Source organism: Oreochromis niloticus, linkage group LG13 (assembly GCF_001858045.2).
Source record: "Oreochromis niloticus isolate F11D_XX linkage group LG13, O_niloticus_UMD_NMBU, whole genome shotgun sequence".
Lineage (NCBI taxonomy): Eukaryota > Metazoa > Chordata > Actinopteri > Cichliformes > Cichlidae > Oreochromis > Oreochromis niloticus.
This window is the reverse complement of record NC_031978.2, coordinates 28,118,936-28,144,947: the sequence shown is the minus strand read 5'-3', so window position 1 is coordinate 28,144,947 and position 26,012 is coordinate 28,118,936. Positions and strand designations below refer to the sequence as shown.

General features: G+C 40.5%; 2 protein-coding genes and 2 long non-coding RNA genes across 10 annotated transcripts in view; 1 reads left to right on the top strand and 3 right to left on the bottom strand.

The window, feature by feature from the left end:
- plekhh2 (pleckstrin homology domain containing, family H (with MyTH4 domain) member 2) overlaps positions 1–9,855 on the top strand; it is a 34,620-nt gene extending 24,765 nt beyond the window's left edge. For all 4 annotated transcript variants that reach the window (XM_019366820.2, XM_003452313.5, XM_025897550.1 and 1 more), the window contains 10 exons: positions 276–373; positions 718–895; positions 4,294–4,449; positions 4,537–4,634; positions 4,914–5,055; positions 5,327–5,463; positions 5,749–5,878; positions 6,185–6,271; positions 6,585–6,734; positions 8,131–9,855. In XM_019366820.2, coding sequence (XP_019222365.1) covers positions 276–373; positions 718–895; positions 4,294–4,449; positions 4,537–4,634; positions 4,914–5,055; positions 5,327–5,463; positions 5,749–5,878; positions 6,185–6,271; positions 6,585–6,734; positions 8,131–8,316 — 1,362 coding nt within the window. In that variant the 3' untranslated portion in view covers positions 8,317–9,855. The remainder of the gene's footprint in view (positions 1–275; positions 374–717; positions 896–4,293; positions 4,450–4,536; positions 4,635–4,913; positions 5,056–5,326; positions 5,464–5,748; positions 5,879–6,184; positions 6,272–6,584; positions 6,735–8,130) is intronic.
- LOC112841973 (uncharacterized) lies at positions 4,475–5,389 on the bottom strand. Its single transcript, XR_003213488.1, has 2 exons — positions 5,301–5,389; positions 4,475–4,622 (listed from the first exon to the last, which is right to left on the bottom strand). It is a non-coding gene; the product is annotated as an uncharacterized LOC112841973 (long non-coding RNA).
- A 1,976-nt stretch (positions 9,856–11,831) lies between the features above and the next one.
- On the bottom strand, positions 11,832–23,332 carry epcam (epithelial cell adhesion molecule). 4 transcript variants are annotated; one of them, XM_005457066.4, is made up of 10 exons: positions 23,130–23,332; positions 22,575–22,682; positions 22,221–22,482; positions 22,065–22,127; positions 21,911–21,974; positions 21,721–21,819; positions 21,528–21,632; positions 12,456–12,548; positions 12,326–12,367; positions 11,834–12,222 (listed from the first exon to the last, which is right to left on the bottom strand). In XM_005457066.4, exons 1-10 carry the CDS (start codon positions 23,188–23,190, stop codon positions 12,199–12,201), a joined length of 921 nt encoding a protein of 306 aa, XP_005457123.1. In that variant the 5' UTR covers positions 23,191–23,332; the 3' UTR covers positions 11,834–12,198. The 4 variants fall into 4 exon arrangements, with proteins under 4 accessions (XP_013131267.1, XP_003452369.1, XP_005457124.1 ...); XM_013275813.3 differs by lacking the exons at positions 21,528–21,632; positions 21,721–21,819; positions 21,911–21,974 and adding exons at positions 12,760–12,858; positions 12,950–13,013 and having other exon boundaries at positions 11,832–12,222; positions 12,456–12,656; positions 23,130–23,321; XM_003452321.4 differs by lacking the exons at positions 21,528–21,632; positions 21,721–21,819; positions 21,911–21,974; ... (2 more) ...; positions 22,575–22,682; positions 23,130–23,332 and adding exons at positions 12,760–12,858; positions 12,950–13,013; positions 13,104–13,169; ... (1 more) ...; positions 13,619–13,726; positions 14,286–14,649 and having other exon boundaries at positions 11,832–12,222; positions 12,456–12,656.
- On the bottom strand, positions 19,712–21,521 carry LOC109204830 (uncharacterized). The gene is made up of 2 exons (XR_002064351.1): positions 20,530–21,521; positions 19,712–20,416 (listed from the first exon to the last, which is right to left on the bottom strand). It is a non-coding gene; the product is annotated as an uncharacterized LOC109204830 (long non-coding RNA).
- Positions 23,333–26,012: the final 2,680 nt, after the last annotated feature.

Below are 26,012 nucleotides of genomic sequence, written 5' to 3'. Positions count from 1 at the left end.
TTTCAAAAGAAACATCAGATTCCAGCGTGTGCTGATGTCTAATTCAGCTAAAAACCAAAACACTGTGTCACAGCTCAGTCATCCCTTACATGAATGAACTCAGTGTAGCCGATTAACAGGATCCAGTATGGCCACTTGTTTTATGCTTTTACGAAACAAGGGAACTATGCAGTCTTAAGTCTCTCAGTTGTGGTCTTGCATAGAAATTCACAGAGTCATGCATGTGACAGTTTGTTAAAGATGTGGTGACTGAGTGTTTGCACGTCACTCTCCAGGGCTGGCAGTTTCTAGCCTTGTGTGTGGGACTGTTTCTGCCTCAGCACCCTTTCCTCTGGCTGCTCCAGATCCACCTCAAAAGACATGCAGATGCCAGGTGAGAAAACACAGGGGCCCTGAAAACTGACACAACGAAGCAAAGCACAAAATACAACCAGTGTACTGTGTATGTACCATCTGGATATATATGCTCTTTGCACTTGAGCACTTCTTTACTTCCTTCCCAGGAATACTGTATAATTCCTTCCCAGGAATTATACAGTATTTTGGGATTGAAAGACCGAGTTATGTCATAAATACATATTTATTCTCTTTCTCTTTTATTTTACTGATGGGCGTTTTCATTTCCCTTGCTTTGATATCTGAGTTGCTTTCAGGGAATTTTGGCCATAAAAATGTTCATGTATGTGAAACTAAAGCGTGGCTACATTTTGTCCTCAGGACAGAGGTGGGTAAGTATACCATCTACTGCCAGCGCTCCATGGAGCGGACACAGCAGAAGGGCGAGAGACAGGCCAGGCCTTCCCGTATGGAGATTCTTTCGATTCTTCTGAGGAATCCCTATCATCACTCCCTGCCCTTCAGTGTGCCCGTGCACTTCCTCAACAATACATACCAGGTATAATAGTCACTCACTACACAGAAAAAACAACGATCAACGGCTGCCTGCCTCCAGTCCTAACAGTTTAATGCGACATGATGTATGTGGCAGTTTGAGCACTGCTATTTTTCAACTGACAGTAGAAGAATCCATATACACCATTTTAAATAACATGCTGTGAGTCACATGAACCAGTTACATGGATTTACAGTTGTGCAGGATTATGGTATAAGTTTGAAAGCCATTCGACCTTTGCCTCGGCTCTTTAATAAACCGTAACAGAGTCACTTCTGTAATGTTTTCTTGCACTAGATGATAGCCCAACCCCACTGACAGATACTCTACTGAAGGGTGTTTTATAGAAGGATCCACTGCTTTTCTACCTTTAACCTCATAAAATCATGCTACTGAGTATCACTTTTCCAGAACTATGTTCTTTATGGTTGGTTAGTGCCCGATGTGAGGTGAGACTCTCCCTGTTCACTTTTCCTTTTTTTCCTTTTTTTGCTTTTCAATAAAGAACTATTTACACATTAAGGCGTTTAGGTCGTATTCTGCACAGACCTGTGTACATCTAAGTCCTCAGATATCCCATTTATTGTGCCTACAAGAAGTGCAGAATTGTTCAAAATGTCAAGTTGTTTGTGATGCAATAAACAGGAACCAGTGCCCTAAATCAGCGGTCCCCAACCTTTTTTGCCCCACGGACCGGTTTATGCCCGACAATATTTTCACGGACCGGCCTTTAAGGTGTCGTGGATAAATACAACAAAATAAAACCAGTACTGGTACCGAAAAAAAGAAGATTTATTCATTACACACGTGAAAAGACCCAGGAAAACCGAGTTAACGATAAAAACAATAACAAAATAACCCTGAAAACCGATAAAAACCCTGAAAACCATACATTTCACACCTGAGCCTCAGCTCTCGCGGCCCGGTACCAAACGACTCACGGACCGGTACCGGTCCGAGGCCCGGGGGTTGGGGACCGCTGCCCTAAATGTTAAACTGGAGCCGTGCAGTACATGAACTGTGGCTCTGTTTGTGGTTGTTGTTTTTGATGTCTGCTTGTTTTTTGTGCGGATGTGCTTTTTTTCCCTAGTTTAAACGATGGTTGAGTGAAACTAACTCATCCACGCAGCTTGATTCTTGCTAACTAACTCTCCCAATGTGCACTCAATATCTCTGATATGAGAAAAATGCCAATGATTATTCCTTGGTGTCACACAGAGATGTTTATCTGTTCACTTTGTCCCTCGGCGCACCATTGTCGCTCTCTTCGCTTCACTGCTCCACCCAGTATCAAGCTAACCTTGCATCTCTCCCCTGTGTGTGTGTGTTTCCCTTTGTCGCTACCTGCTTCCTGGTTGTCCCCGCCTATATATACTGGAAGTGATGAGATCATCACCTTTACATGTATTAACAGCTCTGGACTCAAAAACAAACAAAGCTATGAAAACCTGTTTGGTGTCTGTCTATAATCGATGTCAAGCTTATTGTGTGAGAGAATAAAGCAAAAGGCAAAACGTTAGCTTCATAGCATAATTGCCTAAGTCACTTTGACCAGACAATGACTTAGGCACTTATGCTATGAAGCTAACGAAAACATACACTGCAAAAACTCAAAATCTTACCAAGAGTATTTGTCTTATTTCTAGTCAAAATTATCTCATTACACTTAAAATAAGACAGAATCAGCTAAAGGGCAACATTGCAGTAAGCTAAAGGAACTTGTTTCAAGACAGTAAATCTTAAAACTAGAAAAACTAGACAATTTTCACTTGTTTCATTGGCAGATTTTTTCACAGCTAAAATATCTTGTATTAAGTAAAAAAATCTGCCAATGAAACAAGTGAAAATTGTCTAGTTTTTTTCTAGTTTTAAGATTTACTGTCTTGAAACAAGTTCCTTTAGCTTACTGCAATGTTGCCCTTTAGCTGATTCTGTCTTATTTTAAGTGTAATGAGATAATTTTGACTAGAAATAAGACAAATACTCTTGGTAAGATTTTGAGTTTTTGCAGTGTAAATACTCTGTATTATATAAAGTTAGTTTCAAGATATTTTTAATTTTAATTAAGTTTTAATATTTTTTAATTTGACAGCTTTGATAATTATTTGTTATCGTTATGACCCCGCTGCTCCCTTCATTTTGAGGTTAACCATGTAGTATCCACCCTAACGTCTCGACTAACAGGTTGCACTGACATTGTTTTTGGTCCAGAGCTTCATGATCCTCTCAGAATGAAACCTAAACTTTCTTTTAGCTCCTCATTTTATTTATTTGCTTTATGATCACCCCGTCCAAAAAAAAGGCAAATTCTGCCAAATCTGCCCTGGATATCTTATTTGTATTACCCCGGAGTAAAAATTTGCATTTCTTGCTACTAGTTTGTTTAACTTGAATATTTGGGACAAAGCTGCTGTTAGTATCTGTACTCCATGTCCATGTTGATTGCTGTGTTATATGGACTATGAAAACTTTTCTGCCCAAAATGCTGGCTTTAACTCATTTAATTCCATACATTTTTATTGCATAAGTACAATGTTACATTTAAAGGGATCTGATCAAATGAAATTAACTTGGTTGGTATAAATTCAGTTTATACCAAGGACATTTTTTAAAAGTCTTTTAATAAATAAACCTTTGATCTCATCTGTTTATTGAGGATGAAAAATCTCTTTTTGAGTGTAACCTATTATTATTGCTGGCGAGACTATGTAAATATATTTTCCAGAACTTTCCAAGCCAGCATATAAAATCTATGTTAGATTATACTTTTATGTCCTTTGTTATGTGCCTGTAGTAGTAAAGGAAAGCTTGCACTGAAGTCATGCTGCACATGATTAGTGCAACTTTGATGTTACCACCAGAGTGATGATGTTGGATATTTCATTATTCATTGAATAACCAGGCAAATATAATTTATTCATGATATTCATCCATAATATCTAATGTATAATGTTAACAGAACAGAAGATCAAAGAACATTTGTCTTGTGTTTTCCTGTCTGTGAAGTTTATTTCTGTATCGGCACTAATAACACGGCACAGTGAGTCAGCAGCGGGAAGAGAGAAAACTGTTCTGTCGCTATGACAGGAAGTAGATGCATTTTCACACATGCGCACAACAATTCATCTTTCCACATCAGCCAGTCATAACACCTGTTAAACATTAACAGGTGTTACCCAAGTCAGTGTCGATATATCACAGTTTTCTGTATACAGCATTTAAAGTTTAACACCATGCAGATGATTTGGGTCAGAAATTTTGTTCTTTTGAGCTGAAGTTTGACCCGGATTTATTTTGAAAACTCTGAAGAATCATTGCACACTCAGATTAGATTATTGCGTCTCACTGCCGTCTTACACTTATGCATTTAATCCCTTGTTCACCTACACCTTGTACTGTAGGTGGTGAGCTTTGACGCCTCAACAACGGTGGACGAGTTCCAGTGTCGTCTCAACCAGGACACCGGCATGAGGAAAACGGGACTTTCTGGTTTCAGCTTGTACACCGATGACCCCACTGGACGGTCGCTGGAACACTGTCTGCAAGGAGGCCTGAAGGTGCGCCTTTTAGTCGTGCGGTGAATACTTTAGGAAGATTGAAAAATCCGCGTTTTCCCACACAAAGGTGTCTCGTCTCATGTGCAGATTTGCGACATTATCTCCAAATGGGAGCAGGCCTCCAAGGAGCATCACACCGGCAAGTCAGAAAACACCAGGACTGTCCGCCTCACCTACAAGAACAGGTAGTGTAAGAACAACAGGTTCAACAGTTCAGTGCTGAAATAATGCTCAGTGGGATAAAATAGTTTGTTAGCTTGATGGCATCGCTCTTCACTGTAAATTAAACTAGATGGCGGATCAGAGGCAGACTGCATATAAAGATCAGGATTTGTTGTCACCACACAAAGTGGAAATGTGGACTGGAGTTACTGCCTGGATTACATGTTTCTCTCAGGAGGATTTATCACCCGGTCGCTTTGTCCTCATATTGGTTCTCTTTAACTTTTCCTCTCCATCTTCAGACTTTACTTCTCTCTCCAAGTGAGGGGGGAGTCAGAGAGGGAGAGGTTACTGCTGGCATATCAGACCAATGAAGCCATCGTAGCCGGACACTTTCCTGTCAACAAGGAGCTGGCTCTGGAAATGGCCGCACTGCTCGCACAGGTCTGATATCAAGTGATTTTTCTTTTAACTCACTTCTTGCGTTTCATATCTCTTTTACAGCGTGTGTAATGTGGCCTGGCTTTATGTAATGGTTCATGTGTAACTCAGGCCCTGGTCTAAAAACAGTGATATCTGACACATTTTTCGTCGTTTTATGTAATTTATAGCTGAATGATGCCACATATGTCGTATCCACTCCTGGATTAAAGTGAGAAACAGAGCGTGAAGAATTTCTGAATACTTACTGCCTGCACTCCGTGTCTGTGTACAGGTGGAATTTGGAGATTTTGAGCGTCCGTTCTCCACCTCTGGATCGGCCCAGACTAAGTCTAATCAGAACCTGAAGCAGGTGTTGGACAGATTCTACCCCAAACATTACCGCAGGAGCACATCTGAGGAGCAGCTCAGGTACCAGACACAAAACACCCCGAGAAACAGTGGCTTTAAATCTGAACTCACGTCCTACTTTGTAGTGCATGGACATTATCTGTTTATGCTTTTATAGTCTTTTATTACACCTATAACATCAAGGTTTCCATCCCAGAAAGCAGCTTTGTGACTGCTTGTGGGGTTTTTTTTGTCATCATACAGTACCTGTCTTTGTTTTCTCAAGTCTTTAATGGTCAAAAAGAGACTTACAAAACTGTAAATGTTTTAAAAGCAAACTCTATTTTATCCTCTGCTTTCCCTCAGACAACTGCTACAGCGTCTCTCTGCCCGCTGGGCCTCACTCAGGGGTCGAAGTTCACCAGAGTGCATCAGGATCTACCTGACCGTAGCCAGGAAGTGGCCGTTCTTTGGTGCCAGACTGTTTGAAGCAGAGGTGAGCATTGTGAGCAGTAATCTATTTGTAAATAAGGTTTATCTTATCATCTCAGATACTGAATATATGTTACAAATTACAAAGAAGTAGCATGAATGGAGCCTAACATGTAAACTAAATAAAGTGTCAGTGTGCTCCAAAGAAAAGAAAAGAAAAAAGTAGGGGAAAAAAACTCCAAATAGGTTTCTTTGCATTGTTTCCCACTACAGTGTAAACAGTATCTGACAGAGTGAGTGCTGGGGATTTTTGGACACATCATGAAAACATGCTCATAACTAACCTCACCCTCTGTTCTCTCTGCCTTAGTCCATCACGCCCTCTCCGGAGCCCGGTGTTCGTGTTTGGCTGGCTGTACATGAAGATGGTATCAGCGTCCTGGAGCACAACTCCATCGTGAGCAGCTTTGTGCAACACAGTCTCAGAAACCTGCAGAGGAAAGATTCCTCCGCTTTGCTGCCGTGATTTCAGATTAACAGTTACTTAGTCGTCATGTGTTTCTTCAAACTCCAGAAGTAAACATTTGCATACGGTGTAAAATCACTTTTAAATATCATAATGTAAAGCACAGAGTGTTACATCGTTTTTGATGTCGTTGTTGTTTGCTTTAATCTTAAAACTGAGGCCCAGAATTCAGTTTTTACATTTCACATCCTATTTTTTAATCGGAATTCTTTTACCACAATTTATTTTTGTGTCTGGTACTCAGAAACTGCTGGTCTGCTACTCCTACAAGAACCTGATGACATTTGGAGGCTGCAAGCAGGACTTTATGCTGGTGATGGGTCAGAACGTCGGCACTAACGCCAGCAAAGACAAACCTACAGAGAAACATCTGTTTGCTATGGACCCCTCCAAGGTCAGTGAGAGGGCGGGCCGCGGTCGTGCCAGAGGGCGAAAGTCCAGATGGCAAAGCAGAGTTTGTATTCTTAAAATAGATGGCACATTTGTTGTGGTAGTAAAAGTTAAAACTGTGTCACACTGCTGCCTTTAATTCCACTCATTCTATCTCAGTATGTGTCAGTACATGTTGCAAAACAACAGGACAAGTTAGACAATTAACTCCTGCCTGACTCTTCATTACCTGTAATGAGTGGAGTCGACCAAAGTGAAACAGAATGTAACAGATTTCTCTGGCAAATTAAAGGCACCGACACAAAGAAATAACACAGACATTATGTAAAAGATGAGTGTCTAATTCTTTGTTTTTTGTTGTTAATCACAAAATGTGTGAGTTTAGTGTTTTTTGAAGAATGCCTTTATTAGTTTTTAACATCCATCCATTTTCTTGCACTTAGCTGAAGGTTGTGGGGAGGGTGTCATGGGAAGAGAGGCGGGGCACACCCTGGATAGGTCTATACTATTGCAGGCCTAACACAGAGTGAGACAGACAACCGTGCATGCTCACATCCACACCAACACCCAATTTAGAATCATCAGTTAACACTACATTCATGTCTGTGGTCATTTGTGGGAGGAAGCTGGAGTACCTGTAGAGAACGCAGGCTCCGCACAGCCTGCCGGTGGAGTTGAACCCAGGGTCTTTTTACTGTAAACCAACAGTGCTAACCACTGTTCCTCTATTCTCCGGTTCTCTATAGAAAAAGGGAAGAACAGAAAACAAACTGTTGAACTGTTGAAATCACAGCAGAACAAATACTGCATGATTCAAACATGTTCATCTGTTTTACCTTCTTTTAAAGCTAAAGCTTGTCTTATCCATTAAGTAACATTTGGTCTTTTTAATTTAAAACAATGCTACTGTCTTTTTGACATTAAAAAAACAGGTTCGTTCATGTCTGTACTACATTCTTTGGATACAGACAAAATAAAAATGTCTTGGGTCTGGTAAATGTTTCATTAATGACACTTTGGTGCTGGAGTTAGCTTCATGTTTGAATCTTTTACACTGACAATTTGGCTTAAATGCTATTCCTTTAGCCGCTGTGCATTTCTTACCACATTATAAACAAATGCAAAGTTGGCAATAGATAATGTATTTATAGAGAAGACCTGAAACCCACAACTGGGACCACAAACAAACTTACTTTCATCCATCTGAGGTCACAGATCAGGGTTGTTTTCCTTCTATACAGTTGACTTCTCTCTGCAAACAGAAGACTTTCCCTCCTGCAGATACAAGCGCCTCTGCATTGGCTTCACTTTTTAGATGCAAAGACCATGTCCATCTTTTATATATAGTCTAGGAGATGTACAAAAACTGAAATGCATCCCTGTTTTTGTTTTGTCCACAGATCAGGGAGGTCACTCTCCTCATTTCCAGTTACATCAACAGCGCACATCAGCAGAAGGCCGCCGCCCACCACCTCTCTGCCCCGGCCCTGATGGTGGCCCAGCCCGTGAGACTGAAGAGCAAAGAGTTGAGGAGCAAATCCCCCCCAGCTCTGGGACGCCCCAGCAAGGCCCCCACTCTGCTGTGATGGCACAAAGACTTACACCCTGGTCTTAATTTACATTAGAAATGTAGCATCTTTAGCTGCATGGTTTCATCTGTGCACTTTAGCCCAGCTAAATTCTAATAAGTGGAAAGGTTACCCCTTTGTGACAAGCCGGGCACTAACAAAACATATCTGTTGAGTGCAGTTTAATATCGCAGACCAGCTGAGGCTGCAGCAATTTGCAGGTATCACCATGTAGCGCCTTGGTACCTTCCTCAGAGAACACTTGATGAGATCTGTGGCTCAGACTTGAGCTAAAGGCTTTATACAAAGGTACAATAGGGTCAAGAAGCACTAAGAGGCTTTGCTTAACATTTTTTGTGTCGCTAATGACTGTGTTGCTTTCATTTTGTCACTCCAAGGAGAAAAATCAACAGTATTTATTGACAGACTGAGCAAATGTTCTGAAACGTCTCTATCAATCAGTGTTACCTGGTACATTTCTCTGTGTGTTCAGTTAATTTTTGTATTTCTGCCTTTAGAAAGTAATGCACAGTGCAGAGGACGTAATGATCAGTTGTTATTAAAAAATCATTTAGAGAGGGCGCCTGTTGTTTCCTGCCTTCCTGTAGGGCAGAGTGGCCCCAGCAGGAAGTGAAACTCTTAGTGTTACAGTCATGCATAATGAAGGACATTATGATGAAAGCAGGAGGCAATAACAGGTAACCAGATGGAAGTGGAGCACAGCTGTTTAAAATGTGTTTAAACCACCTCATCTGGGGCTGTGTGCGCCTTTTTGCAGTAGATGTGAGAAAAAGAACTGTGGACTTGGTGGGTTGTGTTGTTATAAAGGGACCAGATTGTGCTCTTTGTGCTCCTGGTTACTGAACAGCCAGGAGAGTGGTAAAACTTTAATCATGTACAAATACATAAGGCCTTTCTCGTGAGGTCAGTGGATTGAATCAGCAGGAGGTTTCGACTCAGAATGTTACTTGACAGCTTTTGGGGAAGTATGGAAAAGTGTACTTTATGTACAGCTGTTTCTTTATGACACATATTCTTCTAGATTAGATTAGATTAGATTAGATTAGATTAGATGAAACTTTATTAATCCCTCGGGTGGGTTCCTCTGGGAAATTCAGTTTCCAGTAGCAAAGCACCGAAAGAAGTTGCATGTTACAGATACAATAAGGGGAATGAGAGTAAGGATATAAGCATAAATACACCATATATACACATATACACATATATAGATACAGAATATACAATATGGATAAATAGGATTGCTCATATACGGACTCTATACTGAGTCCATCTCACAGTTCAGTGGCCATCTGCTACAGCTGCCCCACTTTAGGTATTAACATATAAAATCTTAGGTATTATTTAAAAAAACCCTCCTTGTTTAGTTGTTATAAAGTCACAGTTTGACATTTTAACACTTTTGTATCCAGCCTCAAGTGGCCATGTGAGGAACTGCACTTTCCATTGGCTTCATTTTATTCTGCCCAGAAGGTTCCAGTCCAGTCTAAGCATTCATCATAAACTTTCCACCTCCATACACACACACACACACACACACAGAGAGAGAGAGAGAAAAAATCCTCGGTTCATATCAGGAACAATGTTGAAGGTGAATGAAAACTGTGCTGTGAACAGGTCAAACTGGAAGACAGTGATGAAACACCACTGCCCATTTTTCCAGTAAACAATATGGTGAGTAAACATTCAAAATGGAGCCTTGATGGCTGTCAAGTCTGAATGAGAAAGCACTTGTAATTGTTAAAGGTGTGGATAATAAAAAGAATCACACACACACTAATGGCTAAGGGGTCTTTTTTTTGGAAAATTCAGCAGTGTGAACTCAGCTTTAAGAAGTGTGTATTTTTTTAAAAGTATGTAAAAAGAAGGTGAGAAGATGTGGGAAATGTGTTTTTAGCATGTTGTTGAAAACATCCATTGGTCGTTGAGCAGATTCCAGAGAACTGTAACGTTTTTCTTTGTTTGCTGGTGAGACAACACGAAACCGAATCTGATATAAACCTGAAGACAAACGGGAAAGGCATGACAGTTTAATGTAAGGTACTCCTAGTATTATCATGATCCAGTATACAGTGAGAATAATCAGGCATCAAATAATATCAAATAATCAATATTTATTTGTGACATGGAATACATTGTATCTAAATCCTGTGTCCTGGAAATGAAAGTTTGCTTGAGCCACTGGTGTAAATCCCTGACATTCATATAAAATCCTCACCCTGTAGGAAACTGTATAAATCTATAGTAAGCTTTAAATTCGCCCCACTGAAGCAAACTGAAAACTGACCTGTCGATACCTGCAGCAGGTACCTCACAGCAAGCGGCACACCTTCATTCCTGCAGTCTTTCACAGAATCGAGGGGTGGGGGAGGGTAAAAGGAGAGAAGCTATATGATACCTAACCTGGCTGAACAAGTTAGAGATCTGCTTTTGTCCTCTTGTTGCTATGGAGCTAGAGCGAGGGGGCGAGGCTCACGGGAGCGCGCTTGGGTGAGGCCAGAGGGAACTAAGGTAGAGCAGGTGACTGATACTGTGCTTTATGTGGGGACGGAGGTTAAAAGTAAGTCAACTGCTGATGTTGAAAATGCAAATGCATACAATAAACAGGAAGGTATACTTCTTTAGGTCAGTATTCTTTCAAATGTGCTCCAACCTTCAGCAAGGCTCCACACTGAAAAAGTAAACACGCACGGCCTCCTCGAGTGCTAGGTTCACAGACCACAGCTGTACAGAACCAACCACATACTTCTTGCAATACAAACATGTTGCAACAGGAAACCAGGCGGTTTATTTATATATTCAGATGTAAAGATAATGCCAACTTACAGTTTCTGTTTGATGAGAAGATGTCTGCCATTTTAGTCCACTTGGACTTCAGCCCTTTCACCTGACTCAGTCAATCATTCCTGCCCTGACATTTTAAACCGAGAGCACTCGCAGTACAAGCATATGCATGCATTCGTAAGTGAGATGGAACCTGTCCGACAGGTTCAACACGTCGCCAATGACTGAGCGCAGCTAGAAATGACTACCTGTAATAAAAGGTAGTTGTCTCACCTGAGGCAGTGTGACACACAAAAACTACTGCTTTCCATCTTGGCCATAGTGGCACAAAACTAAGATCTGTGAGTTTTGCTTAACATACAGAAGTTTACTGAAAAGCACATTCACATGATTCCTGCCACACCCGTGCAGTAGCTGATCTCCAGCAGACCTGCCACCTGTAAACAAAGTGTCTATTACGAACAACTACCGGAGCAGCCATCTTCCCAGACGACGAGGCTTTACGCTTCTAAGGAAATACACCAAAACATATCTGAGGGGTGGAGTATCGAGGAAGGGGGGAGAATAATTAAAAACCCACACAACTTTAAATCAGCTTCGATCATTGCCTCATCATGTTCAGAGGTTTTCAGAGTAGTTTCCTCCATCTTGTACCCATCCCCCACATTTAGTCTGTTAACAGTGGAAAAATACAGGAAAGTTCAGACGAAACATCAAGAAACCTGCTTCAGTGTCTTTTAAAGCATGTTTTATTAAAAACAATCCAAACAAACAATAGAAAGTAAGAAACTGTACACTCTATGATGTGGAATTTAAATTCTAATGTTAAAATGAGGCATGTCAGGCACACTTTAAAAATGCACAGTACTTTATATGGCATGTAGACCAGAGGGATGATGCTTTAAGACTTTACATGATTTATAAATAAATTGTAGCAGTAATGACACCCCAACAAGGAAAAAAAAGAAAGGTGAGTATTCATTTACAATCTGCAAGTCTCAAAAGATAAAAATGGCACACTCCCACAGCGAAGAAAACAAAAACAAGGTAATCCAAAAAAGGCGATTGTATGCGTCGACTCTTCACACTCTCTCTGCTTTACATTTGCTCCATCTCTCTTTGCTGAATTTGAGGAAAGAGCAGACACAACAAAAAATTAATACAATGACCCTTTTTTCCTTTTTCTCAAAAGATGAATTTACCGACAACAGGTCGTTTATCTCACCTGAGTTTTTTTGTACTTCCTCTGTCGCTTCTGGACAAAGAACTACAAACACAGAGAAGAAACCAAATTATGGCTTTTTGTTTTAACATTCGTTCTTTAAACGACACTTCTGACATGCAGATGCGCTCACCACAGCCAGCAGGCCAGCAACCACAGCCAGCACCACCACCACAATGACGGCGATGATCCCGCCTGTCAGGTGCTTCATGGTGATGGTCGGGGCCTCCTCGTCCACATAGTACACCACGATATTCTCCATCTCCAGGGTCTGCCCATCCACAGAAGGAGTAAAGCGTCTGCTCTGGTCAGTAAACAGTGGCAGGATCTTCACCTGCAGAAAGTCATGTGACATGATGAAGTTAGCCAGTGGGTCCATTATACAAAACGCACACACACACACACACACACACACACACACAAAAGGTTCTACGTACGTCTTTCTCCATGTAGTAGGCCATTTTGGACAGGTCATATGAGCGGTCTCCTTTCACCTTATTCACATCAACCACAATCATGCGAGCGTCTGGGTCATACTGAAGAATGACAGGATGTTAGTTAGCATGGCAGTGATGCTTTTTGCTTTGTTCTAAATTATAAGCAGTTTTTTGTTGGACTCTCACTCACCTGAATCTCCTTCACCAGGCTGGGGTTCATTTGGTAACGCTTGTTAAGTTCAGTCGAAATGGCACTGTTTTAAAAAGACATTAGGATGGTGAGATCTGGAAATGTCAGCCTCAGCATGCTTCTTAACTTTTAATAAGGGCTGAAGTGGACTTACGTCTTCAGCTTGTCTTTATCCACGGTGGCGGGCCCCTGCTTGTGTGTCAGCTGAAGACGGATCCAGCTGGAAGAGGGAAAAACAAAGAAATTAAATTATGTTGAATATTTGAACTATTCATCCTCACAGCAATCCTTCACTATATTGAAATCACTTACTGTGTCTCCACCAGTTTCTCACACTTGAGGGTCTGATCTCCCTTGTCAGTCCGACGAACTCCAGCGCTGTTGACGCACCAGCACACATCTGTGCCGTTGCACTGCTTGGCCTTGAATTTGCCGTCACTCTCACACTCGGGGTCATAGATGCCATCGTTGTCCACAATGGCAGTCTCATCTGGCTTTCCTGCAATACTGCGAGTGTTCATACCCTTTCTAGCTCTGTACATTTCAGCTTTCATCAAGAAGCACTTGGGGACCACTGAGGGGGAAACAAAATGCACACCATGAGCAGGCTGGAGTTTCAAACAGAGGACATGAAACAGGAAGGAGTCCGTTTATCACTTCTAAACTTACATGTTGTGCAGTTTATGGGCTGTTTTACACCATTATCAACCAGAAGATAACACGAACATGGGGGTCCGTCGCATGTAGCCCACTTCATAGTCTCACATGTACTTTGACCTAAAGAGAAAGGAAAAAACCCCACCATACTAGCAGGTTATTAACAGGTACTCAAATATGTAACCACATTACTATACTGTGACTTCCCGAGGCTTAAAAGAAAAAGGGAGAAACCCCCCTCACACACACACACACACAAATAAAGCTGGAATACAATAGAAAGATGAATCTTTGGTATGATAGTGTTTGAAAAGATTTAGTCTTTGTCTTCTTTAGAGCTCGAAACGGAGACGTTAAGTCGTACAGGTAGACCAGCAGGTTTGCCTGGGCGTTGGTTTCTCCCCACAGAGCGGAACAAACCTTCCCAACCCCCACCCACCTGAACTAGCTAGTGTTACATTAAAAACAGCTTTTTGGTCTGGCGGCTAATTACAATATTTTAACAAATAAAACATCAAAACTACATCTCATAGGAAGCTAATTTTTCTATGTCTTAAATAAAGCTGCTTCAAACTTTAAAAATGTTTGTTTTTGTGAAAACGTCCATCAAATCTACGTCAAAATGAACTGCGCGATTTTTCAGCCGAATACAATTTTATATCAAATTGAAACTACTCACAGATCTGAGCTGAGGCTCCGACCGCGAGAGCGGCGAGAACAGCAAAAATCCACATTTTCATGATCAAACTTGAAGAAAAAAAGTCTTCGTTTATCCGTTTCCTATGCGTCCGTCTCCCGCAGAGGTCAAAGACCGAATGAAGAATGCCCTCGACGCGCCCAACAAGGCTCCTTTTCTCGGCGCAGGTGTGTCCCGGTCAAACCTGTTTTAGAGAGGAACTAAAGCGCGCGCACTCACAGGTGAGACGAGGAACCGAACGAGCGCGAGCACACGCTTAAAAGTTGAATTCAAATTCAAAGCAGAGCTTATCCTGGATTATACTCCGTTTGGTAGTTGTTGTCCACCTGTCGGAGGAAGGACCTGAGCAGTAAAATTTATAAGAGAATTACTCTCATAACGTCAGGCTAATTTGCATAGGCGGTGCCGTGCGAGGGGGGAGGGGTCGGGAGAAACGCACCTGAATCCGGTATGACCATATTTGCCCTCTCTGTCTCTGTTGACATATTTTCATCTTTCAAATCATAAATAAATTTAACGTTCACCCCTTGTGACGTCATCATCTTGTTATATTTGTCAAAAATTATCTAAACTGAATTTTGGTTTAAAATTTGGTTAATTTCATCTTTAAAAACCTTTAAATGCCTATGTAACCTCCGCTTCTTTTAGTTCTTTTAGTGTTTGGGGGTTCACTAACACAGAAAGGAGTCCGTTAGGAACAGCAAGGAACTGGTTATTAAGGTGTTTTCCCCTCTTTTCCCCTGTTTTCCGTGTTGATATTTTCCTGACGTGCTTGTTGAGTTTCGTGTAAAACATGTAGAAAAAGGCAAACTCTCCTAGGCTATAGACTACACGCCATGTCATGTGGTGTTGATTCATATCATAAACTTTACTTTTAAACAAATAAAAGCGTTTTTTAATTACAATTATTATACTCAACGTATTTTATTGTAAGACCGCCATCATAATGTTCCCGCAGCATTTTGTGGCAGATAACTAGAAATCCCATGTTGCTACACTGAAACTACCTAATGGTGTAGTTTCACTTTAAAACACATAAGTGTTGTTCATGCAGATGTTTTTCCTTGTTATGAGTTGTGAAACACTGCGATGCGATGACATCATCAGCAGGTATCTAACAGAAACCGGAGCGGGAGAAAACATTTCTCAGGTGTTGTGAGTCACATTCTCACGGATGAGTCACAGCCTCGAGTCTCTGTCTGAGAGATATTCTCATCAGCTCTGCACAAATCCTTTCTTTCCTGATCTAGCTAGGATCAAGTGGCATAAAGTGTTGTTTTGAAAGATTAAACTTTTAAGTTGGGGACAGTTTTTATTTGGGCTTCATGCACAGCGAACCAGACGAATGCTCTGCTGCCACCTGCGGCACACAGTCTGCTTTTTGTGTTTTTCCTGACACACCTTTCTTTTTCATGAACGTGTTTACAGATTGAGAATCTTTAACTACCTCTTCTTCAGTCTGGACAGTTGCCCGTTTAAAGAAGACATATTGGAAAGAAATCGCTTCACTAGGAAAAACTGAAAACATGTGTTGCATGTATTTCCCAATTAAAAAACACACCCTGTTCTTTTTGTACACCATAAACAAAGTGCTATAGAAATACTAACAGGTGCTTTCTTTATATGTTTTTAGACACAAATATTGTCTACAAGCAGATACTTGTGATTAAATGTACAAAATTCTGTGGTTGGGAACAAAAGGTCTGCTGATTGCTAGTGTCCGAGCCAATCTGACAAGGCCGAGAAGGTAAACAGTTTTTCAAAAGTCTAATGAATATCATCCATTAGATTCAGAATGATATAGATCTTTATTTCAATTAGTAGCCTTTTTTAAATTCATCTGCATACAAAAGCCGTGCCTATATGAAACAGGAAGTTGTAGCCCATAACTACTAACTACACAGAAAGGTCAGGCGAACGCCAAATAGGTTTCCAGACTTGTCATGAGAACATATTAAATCTTTGGAACTACATTTAACAAGAAAGTGTGATGTCTGTCTGTTTAAAACCACCAGATGGTATCTGTAAGTGGTGTAAGTCTTTCATATCGTGCACCAAAGTTATTATAATTTACTAAAACTAAACTGGAAACTACAAGAAGCAAACCTCCGCCGACACAGCTCACTCTCTGGTATTTATTTTGAAGGGAAGAGTGTCGTATTTATATATATTTTCTAGATATTCATTTTGTTTTCTTTGTTCTTTTGAAAGAGTAAAAAAAATGTAGTTTGTTGCAGCTTCTTTTATTTTACTTGGATATATTTTGCATATCTTATATTTCTACTTTATTTCTCAAATGCTGTGTCACTGGAGAGCGCCGTACAATAACATTTTTTACAAAAAAAATTTGTAAAAACATGGCTTTGTGTGTGCACTGTAAAAAAAAAAAGCACTACAGTTTTTTCAGTAACAAATGGTTCGAGATATTTGTGCTTCAGTTTTGTTGCTTGAGGTTCTGGTATTTTAATTGAAGGTTTCTTGGCACTAATTAGCAGGTCACTGTGTCACTGTGTCTGGATGAAGCCTTAGCTGGTAACTTAGCGCTCCATTCTCTAATCCAAGTATGGTCACATTTAACTTAAACAAAAAGGAATTGCCTTTTAGCTACAATAAAAATGAGGCTGATATAAACACGAAGGTTATCCAAATTGTTCAAAACAAGTACATATAGGTGCAAAAGTATCAGTTTTACAGCTTTTCGTATTAGCTCTACATACTAGATATTATAACCTCATGTCTCTCATTACAGTCTGTGATAAACTATTAGCTGTAATTCCAGCTCATGGCAGACATTTGTGGTAGGAGCAGCACACAAGTAACAATAGTTGTTGTGTTAGGAGTGACAGTCTGAGTAATGAATGAAATAACACTGAAACCAAGAACAAAAGGACAGCTCACTGTCATGGTCCCAGGGTTTCCTGGATTGTTGTTGTTTTTCCTTTACTCCTCACCACCAGGGTGGAGTCTGACTCTGGTCCCCGCCTCAGTACTCACCTGTTCAGCTCTACTCACCTGTCTGCCATCACTGATAATTACACACATGCCATCCATTGCTGTTGATTACTCCTGCACTACTTAAGGCCTTGGTGGAGACTGACTTGTTGTTGGATTGTTGTACTAAGCTGTATCAGTGTAACCCAGCTCACCTGGTGTTTTATTCATGTGCTTTGCTAACGTTGACTTTCCCCTTCAGTATAGACTTCCCTGAACCGCTTCCCTTCTTTGTGAACCCTGAGTGGATAAGGGTGAGTGAGCTTGGGCTGGAGTGGCTTTTGGATTATTGTGAGTCACTGGCAGTGTGAAAAGGAGTTTGGACCTCGCCCTGGACCCCCTGCACCGCCCCAGCACTGTGTGTGGATATATTCTCACCTGGTGTCACTTGTATAAATAAACCACCTTTTGACTTTCATTCAGAGTGAGTCATGAACCTTGACACTCACAAAGATTATGTTGTTAGTGACACAAATGTAACTAATAACATGAATGTGTGAGGCCTTGAACCTGTAGTTCAGGTATTTGTGGTCCAAATCTATTCTGTCTACTAAGTGGTTCTAGAAATGTCGAAAAGCTGCATGAATAATTTTTGGTTCCCCCATAAGATTTTTATATTTTATTATACAGGATTATTTAAGTATACTTTTTTAGTAACAGTCCAAGAACACACCTTGTTTTTACCAGTTTAGACATTCCTCAGATTTTGGCACATGTTGACATGACAGCATCACACATCCATGATGTGAATCTCTGGTTTCACCACTTCCCAAAGGTGCTCTATTGGACTGAGATCTGCTGACTGTAGAGGCCGGTGGGAGTGCTGTGAACTCGCTGTCATGTAAACGAAGTCAGTTTGAGATGATCTGAGCCTTGTGACATGGTGCGTTATACTGCTGTAAGAAGGCATCAGGAGATGAGTACACTGTTGTCATAAAGTGATGGGAATAGTCAGGAACAAGACTCAGGTAGGCTGTGGTGTATAAACAATGTTCAGGTGGTACTATGGAGCCTAAACTGTGACAAGGTAACATCAAGGAAAAATACATGTTGAACCACTGATAAATGGCAGAACAGATTCATGGGTGTTTACAGAGAAGTCTGACCCGACAGCAGCAGAACTCAAGACTAATCAGACCAAAAGAGTGCGTGCCAAGAAGATTTCCCGCACACCATTACACCACCACTGGTAGCCTGAACTGTTGATATATGGGAAGATAGAAAAGGGCTTTCAAGTTTTTCATGCTATATTTGGATCGTTTGATCTGGATGTTGCAACAAAAATCGAGACTCATCAAACCAGAGAATTGTGGTGAGCACATGCAAACTGTAGCCTCGGTTTTCTGTTCTTAGCTAACAGGAGCAGCACCGGTGTGGTCTGTTACTGCAGCCCATCTGCTTCTGCATGTATTCAGAGAAACTCGTTTGTAATGAGTGATTATGGGTTGCTGTTGCCTTTGTGTCACGCTAAAGCGGTGTGGCCATTTTCCTCTAAACATCAATATTTTCACCCAAAGAACTTCCACTATTTTCTGTTCATCCAAAAGATGTTTGTCTGTCAAAATCCCACTAGATCAGCAGTTTCCAAAAGACTCACTTGGCTGGCACTAACAACTATGCCAGGTCCCAAATCAATTAAATTAAACCTTTCTTTCCCATTCTGATGCTTGGCTTGAACTTCAGCAGCTCGTGTCATGGTGAGCTGTGTGGCAAGCAAGGAACAAATGCAGGACTCTGAGACACAAACTTTAAAGCAGCAGCTTTAATTGTTGGTAAAATGAACTAAAAACAAAGCAGATGAACACTAAGGAAACAAAATAAAGACAAATTAGAACTAACAACTGCAGAGACTTGAGACAACATGACAACAAGCAGAGCAAGACTGAGGGCTGAGGCTACATCCACACGTGCACGGGCATTTTTGAAAACAGTTTTTCAGTTTTCGTTTCTAAAAAAAATCCTGTCCACACGTAAACACCAAAAACGAAGGAAAACGCTGCCAGGAACATGCCAAAGCAACAGGTGGCGATAAATTCCTAATCGTGTAGAAATGTTGGTCAATCAGAAGTCTAGAAGCCCGGGTGGGAAAGAGATGGCCCATAGAAGCAGAACTGAGTCCTGTGTGTGAATTATAATCACAATGAACTGAAGGAAAACAGAAATATGCGAAGGAATGATCGAACTCCTGATCAATGATCAAACAAAAACAGAACTACAAGAAAATAAACACAAACCCCTCGGAGAGTATAACGATTTAGAATATAATCTCACCCAGATGAAGTCTAAAACATAAAGCCTCGTGACAGCTTGTCTTGACCATGTCTACATACTGCGCTGAGTTGCTGCCATGTGATTGGCTGATTAGATATTTGCATTAGCAAGCAGTGTACCTAAAAATTTGACCAGATGCATGCACATTTCCTTTAAAATAAAAAGAGGGAACGGTTTATTTTATTTTCTCGTAGGAACACACATTAACACAAACCATAAACATCCAAAATCAGGTTTTATCTGATCTTCACTCAGAGACTCTCACACACATACGTTTGTACATTCATTTCATTACCCCAGGTACTTTTTGCACAACCCAGTGTCATTGTTGTACGTTTCTATTGCACCGACTAGTGTATGCATCGTTCTGTTGAACTGTTTTGTTTTAAATTTTTGCATACTTGCACTTTATGCAGTCCTCTGCTGATTTACTGTTACATGTAGCACCATGGTCTCAGAGGAACCCTGTCTCATTTCAGTTTGTAGTGCACCGCTGTATGTGGTAGATGCTGAGCTTGTAACTGTTGCTTGTTGCTGTGCATAGCCTATCACTGCTACATGTAACCAGGGTAACCAATTGCGCAGTCCAAAGGGATCAGACACCTTAATCTTTATGACGGGTCATAAGATTGTCCCAGTTTTCTCAACAGTGGACAGAGCTAATGAACCTGCGCAGTGTCTGTGGCTGTTTTATCATCCAAGGATTTATTACGTGAACAGGATGGCTGAGAGATGGCGCCACCATGTGACTGGTGCTAGAACTGACAGGCACACATTTCAAAACACTGTCACTTTGTTATGAACTGACCTTCGTGGCGAATTCAACCCAAATCCAGAAAATTCAATTACATCTAAAAAAAAAAACAAAAAACAACAACCCCACAAAGAGTTACTGTCATTAGCGTACATTAGTAATACAAACCAGCTAAAGCTACAGTTAGAATATGTTAGCATTATTAAATACCTGGAGGGGTGAGAAGAATGGCTCTAAAACCTGCTTTTAGCATGAATTAAATTCATAGACATATTTTGGACATTCCTCAGACGCTGACATGAAAGCATCAAACAGCTGCTGCAGATTTGTTGGCTACGCATCCACAATGTGAATCTCTTGTTCCAACACTTCCCAAAGGTGCTCTATCTGAGATCTGCTGACTGTGGACGAACCCGGGCCGTCTTCCCCTCTCTCCATCCTCCACTTTCCTGTCAGTCTTCACTGTGCCTATCAAAAAATAATAATTTTCTGAAGTAACAACACTTATTTTGATCTTTTTTTGACTTTTTTGCAGCTGAAAAAATAAAATATAATATAGAAACATGTCAATAAAAAAATCAAACTACATAAAGTTTTAGCAAGACTAAGAGTGTTCATGGCAATGGACTTCTTATTTAGGAGCCAGGCAATAACATGAGTGAAGCACTCGCTCGCTCCACAAGAGCGAAGCAGTGACAGGAAACAAATCAATTCGTTAAAAGGTGATTTATTTACAAAGTGATAAAACAGATACAACAAAACGGGAGTGTCAACACGTCGGGGTGAGCTAAGGCCAAAATAATAAACAAAACTAATCTAAACTGATTCCCACACACCTAACCTTACCACAACAAGAGCCAAAGATAAAGACAGAGTCTGACCAGCTTAACTTACTCAAAACAGGAGAAAACAGGGGATCAAAAGAAACGGCAGCTCACCCCTACCCACTCCACTTCAACTGTCACAAAGTCACTGAAGTGGCTGTCACAGGCGTACTGCTTGGATGTTGGGAGAAACGCGAGAACCTCTCTCACCACGGCGCTCCAGCCTTCATTTAATGGGCGGGCCTCCAGCTGGAACCAGTCACTCCAGAGCTGTATATGGTAAGGGATTTCTTAAAAAAAAAAGTTTTTAAAGTTTTTCAAAATTTCTATTAAAAATGTAAAAAAAATTGGACAAGGAGGAGCAGGTGCATGAAGAATTGGGGCCTCCTCGTCCACATAGTACACAATGATCTTCTCCATCTCCAGGTTCTGCCCATCCACAGGAGTAAAGCTTCTGCTCTGGTCAGTAAACAGTGGCAGCACCTTCACCTGCAGAAAGTCATGTGACATGATGAAGTTAGCCAGTGGGTCCATTATACAAAACGCACACACACACACACAAAAAGGTTCTACGTACGTCTTTCTCCATGTAGTAGGCCATTGTGGACAGGTCCTGTGTGCGGTCGCCTTTCTCCTTATTCACATCAACCACAATCATGCGAGCGTCTGGGTCATACTGTAGAATGACAGGATGTTAGTTAGCATGGCAGTGATGCTTTTTGCTTTGTTCTAAATTATAAGCAGTTTTTTGTTGGACTCTCACTCACCTGAATCTCCTTCACCAGGCTGGGGTTCATTTGGTAACGCTTGTTAAGTTCAGCCACAATAGCACTGTTTTAAAAAGACATTAGGGAGGTGAGATCTGGAAATGTCAGCCTCAGTATGCTTCTTAACTTTTAATAAGGGCTGAAGTGGACTTACGTCTTCAACTTGTCTTTAGTCACGGTGGGCCCCTGCTTGTGTGTCAGCTGAAGACGGATCCAGCTGGAAGAGGGGAAAAACAAAGAAATTAAATTATGTTGAATATTTGAACTATTCATCCTCACAGCAATCCTTCACTATAGTGAAATCACTTACTAGGTCTCCACCAGCTTCTCACACTTGAGGGTCTGATCTCCCTTGTATGTCCGACGAACTCCAGCGCTGTTGACGCACCAGCACACATCTGTGCCGTTGCACTGCTTGGCCTTGAATTTGCCGTCACTCTCACATTCGGGGTCATAGATGCCATCGTTGTCCACAATGGCAGTCTCATCTGGCTTTCCTGCAATACTGCGAGTGCTCATACCCTTTCTAGCTCTGTACATTTCAGCTTTCATCAAGAAGCACTTGGGGACCACTGAGGGGGAAACAAAATGCACATGAGAAGGCTGGAGTTTCAAACAGAGGACATGAAACAGGAAGGAGCCCGTTTATCACTTCTAAACTTACATGCATTGCAGTCTATGGGCTGTTTTACACCATTATCAACCAGAAGATAACACGAACATGGGGGTCCGTCGCATGTACCCCACTTCATAGTCTCACATGTACTTGGACCTAAGGAGAAAGAAAGAAAAAAACACCAAAACACAGCAGGTAATTAACAGGAACTCAAATACGTAACAACATTACTGTGACTTCATGAAGCTTAATTTTTTTATTTTTAAAAGTTGCAGTATTATATAAGGGTGAATCTTTTGGCTGCGAGTCCCAACACAGCGGAACAAACCTTCCCCACCCACCAACAAAACTAGCTAGTATAACATTAAAAACAGCTTTTTGGTCCAACTCTGGTGGCTAATTACAATATTTGATCAAATAAAACAAGCAAAACTACATCTCATAGAAAGATGATTTATCTGTCTTAAATAAAGCTGCTCTGAACTTTTAAAATGTACTTGTTTTTGGGGTTGTTTTTTTTTTTTTAATTTCCATTAAATCTACTCAAACTGAGCGGTGCCTTTCTTTTTAGAATCAAGTTTGTATCAAATTGAAACTACTTACAGCTCTGAGCCGAGGCTCCGACCGCGAGAGCGGCCAGAACAGCAAAAATCCACATTTTCATGATCAAAAGTGAAGAAAGAAGTCTTCGTTTGTCCGCTTCCTATGCATCCGTCTCCCACAGAGTCCGAACGAAGAATTCCGTCGAGGCTCCGGTGGGCGCAAGTTCGTTCAAACGGGAGTTTTCAGGAGAACGCAGCGCGGTGGTTCTACAATAGGAACGGAATGTACTTGATGACATCACAGCTTAGCTTAGTTTTTACTGCCATCTCCCCTAATTTAACCGTGATTAATATTTGCAATGAAATTACATATGGTATGAAAAACATTACACGAAGAAAAAAAGATCATTTATAACGTTTATAAGCACTTTATCAAAATTCCCTTTTACATATGATCTCTTTCTTTCTTTTCTTCCAGTATGTATGGCTGCCATGCAGGATGTAAATCAATAGTGTTAACTGAAAGATAATTCTTTGGTTTTTATTGAGATGTGAATCTCACCCTGAAAATTTCAGTTGATACTAAAGAGCCTAAACTGTGACAGGGTAACATCAAGGAAAAATACATGTTGAACCACCAGCAGCTGTCTGAACCACTGATAATAGGCAGAATAGATTCATGCTTGTTTACAGTAAAGCCTGACCCTACAGCAGCAGAACTCAAGACTAATCGGACCAGAATATTTTAGTGATCTTATGCAAACTATGTCTACATACTGCGCTGAGTTGCTGCCATGTGATTGGCTGATTAGATATTTACATTAGAAAGCAATTGAACATGTGTACCTAAAAATTTGTCTGGATGCATGGACACTTCCTTTAAAAATAAGAGAGAGAATGGTTATTTTATGTTCTAGTACGAACACACATTAACACAAACCATAAACATCCGAAATCAGGTTTTATCTGATCTTCACTCAGAGACTTTCCTCCTGAGTTACAGCAAACCCAGAATATCCACAAGCCTTTTCTACTCTGTACCAAAATCGATCAACTCAAAGGCTTAAACAGGACCAGAGGACTCAGAAATATGAGGTGAGGAAGGATCTACTTTATTCTGCTCTTATTTTATTCTTTTGTTGATGGCAAGGCACTGTCATGACTTTTAGTTACCCAGCCTCACGTGTAAAGGTAACGCAAAATAATCGTTATTGCGTTTTACTAATGCACTGATATTTTTATTTGAAAATTAAATTATTGAAATATACGAAAGCTTCACTGGACTGTTACTTGGGTCAGTTTGTGACAAACTTTGGCAAATACAAGTGTACGTTAACTGTGACCTGCTATCAAAGTCGATTTGCATCGAGGTCCACATCCAGCCCACTTTAATCTTAAGTGGGCCGAATCAGAGAAACTCCTCTTTGTCTCAGTATAAAGACGTTTAACCATGCATTTAATCCCCTTTAATATAAAAAGAAGTGAAATTTCAAGAGTGCATCTCAGGTTTTCCACACAATAAAGACATGCTGCTCAGAAAATGATATTTTCCTCCTGTGGACCCATTGTTAAAAACACAAATGTCTGCAGTTTAGTAGATTCTATAGAGATACCTTAAGATACTAAAAGTTTCTTACTATTTAAAAAAGGCGCAAATAAGTCCAGATGTCTTTTATTTCAACGCTGAGTTTAATCAATAGTCTGTGTTGTGAATTTCTGGCTGCTAATCCCTGCAGAATGTTTATAAAGATGATAAAAATCAAAATATTTTAATAAGAAAAAATTGAGCTTCTTGTAATCGGCACATTGGTAATACAAACCATAAGGCTACAGTTACAAATTCTACATTACTATACTTAACTAGGATTTCAGTTATGTTACAGTTGCTTTATTTGAGTACTTATTTTTCTGAAATGTTACTTTACCATCCAACGCTTCAAGATAAATATCTTTTTTTGGCTCTGGCTTTTTACAGAGGCTTATATGCTGTACTGTTTCTTGGAAGGCTGTGCTGATTTTCTGATCTTTTTTCCTTTTTTGCAGCTGAAAAAACACAAAATAATATTGAAACAAATGAAAAAAAAATCAAACTACATAAAGTATTAGCAAGGCTTAGAGCGTTCATGGCAATGGACTTCTATAATAATAGTGTTGCATGCCCTGGAGACAGTATTAACATTTAGATGGTAAGGGATTACTTTAAAAAAGCATTTTTAAAATTTCCTTTAAAAATAAAAATAAAAATTGGACAAGGAGGACGAGATGCATGAACAGTCGGGGCTCCTCATCCACGTAGTAAATGATGATCTTCTCCATCTCCAGGTTCTGCCCATCCACAGAAGGAGTAAAGTGTCTGCTCTGGTCAGTAAACAGTGGCAGCACCTTCACCTGCAGAAAGTCACGTGAAATGATGAAGTTAGCCAATGGGTCCATTGTGGACAGGTCATATGTGCGATCTCCTTTCACCTTATTCACATCGATCACAATCATTTGAGCGTCTGTAACCACATTACTATACTGTGACTTAAAGATGTTTAAATTTAACAAAAAAAAGTTGCAGTATTATATAAGGATGAATCTTTCGGCTGCTAGTCCCAACAGAGCGGTACAAACCTTCTAAACCGCCACCCACCAACAAAACTATCTAGCATAACATTAAAAACAGCTTTTTGGTCCACCTCTGGCGGCTAATTACAATATTTGGTCAAATAAAAAGCAAAACTACATCGCATATAATATAATCATATAATCATAATATCTATGTCTTAACCTTGAAATGTGTTTGGGTTTTTTTGGTGAAAATTTCCATTAAATGTGCATTTCTTTTCAGCAGAATAAAGTTGGTATCAAATTTAAACTGCTTACAGCTGTGAGCCGAGGCTGCTACTGCGAGAACGGCCAGAACAGCAAACATCTACGTTGTCATAATCAAACGTGAAGAAAA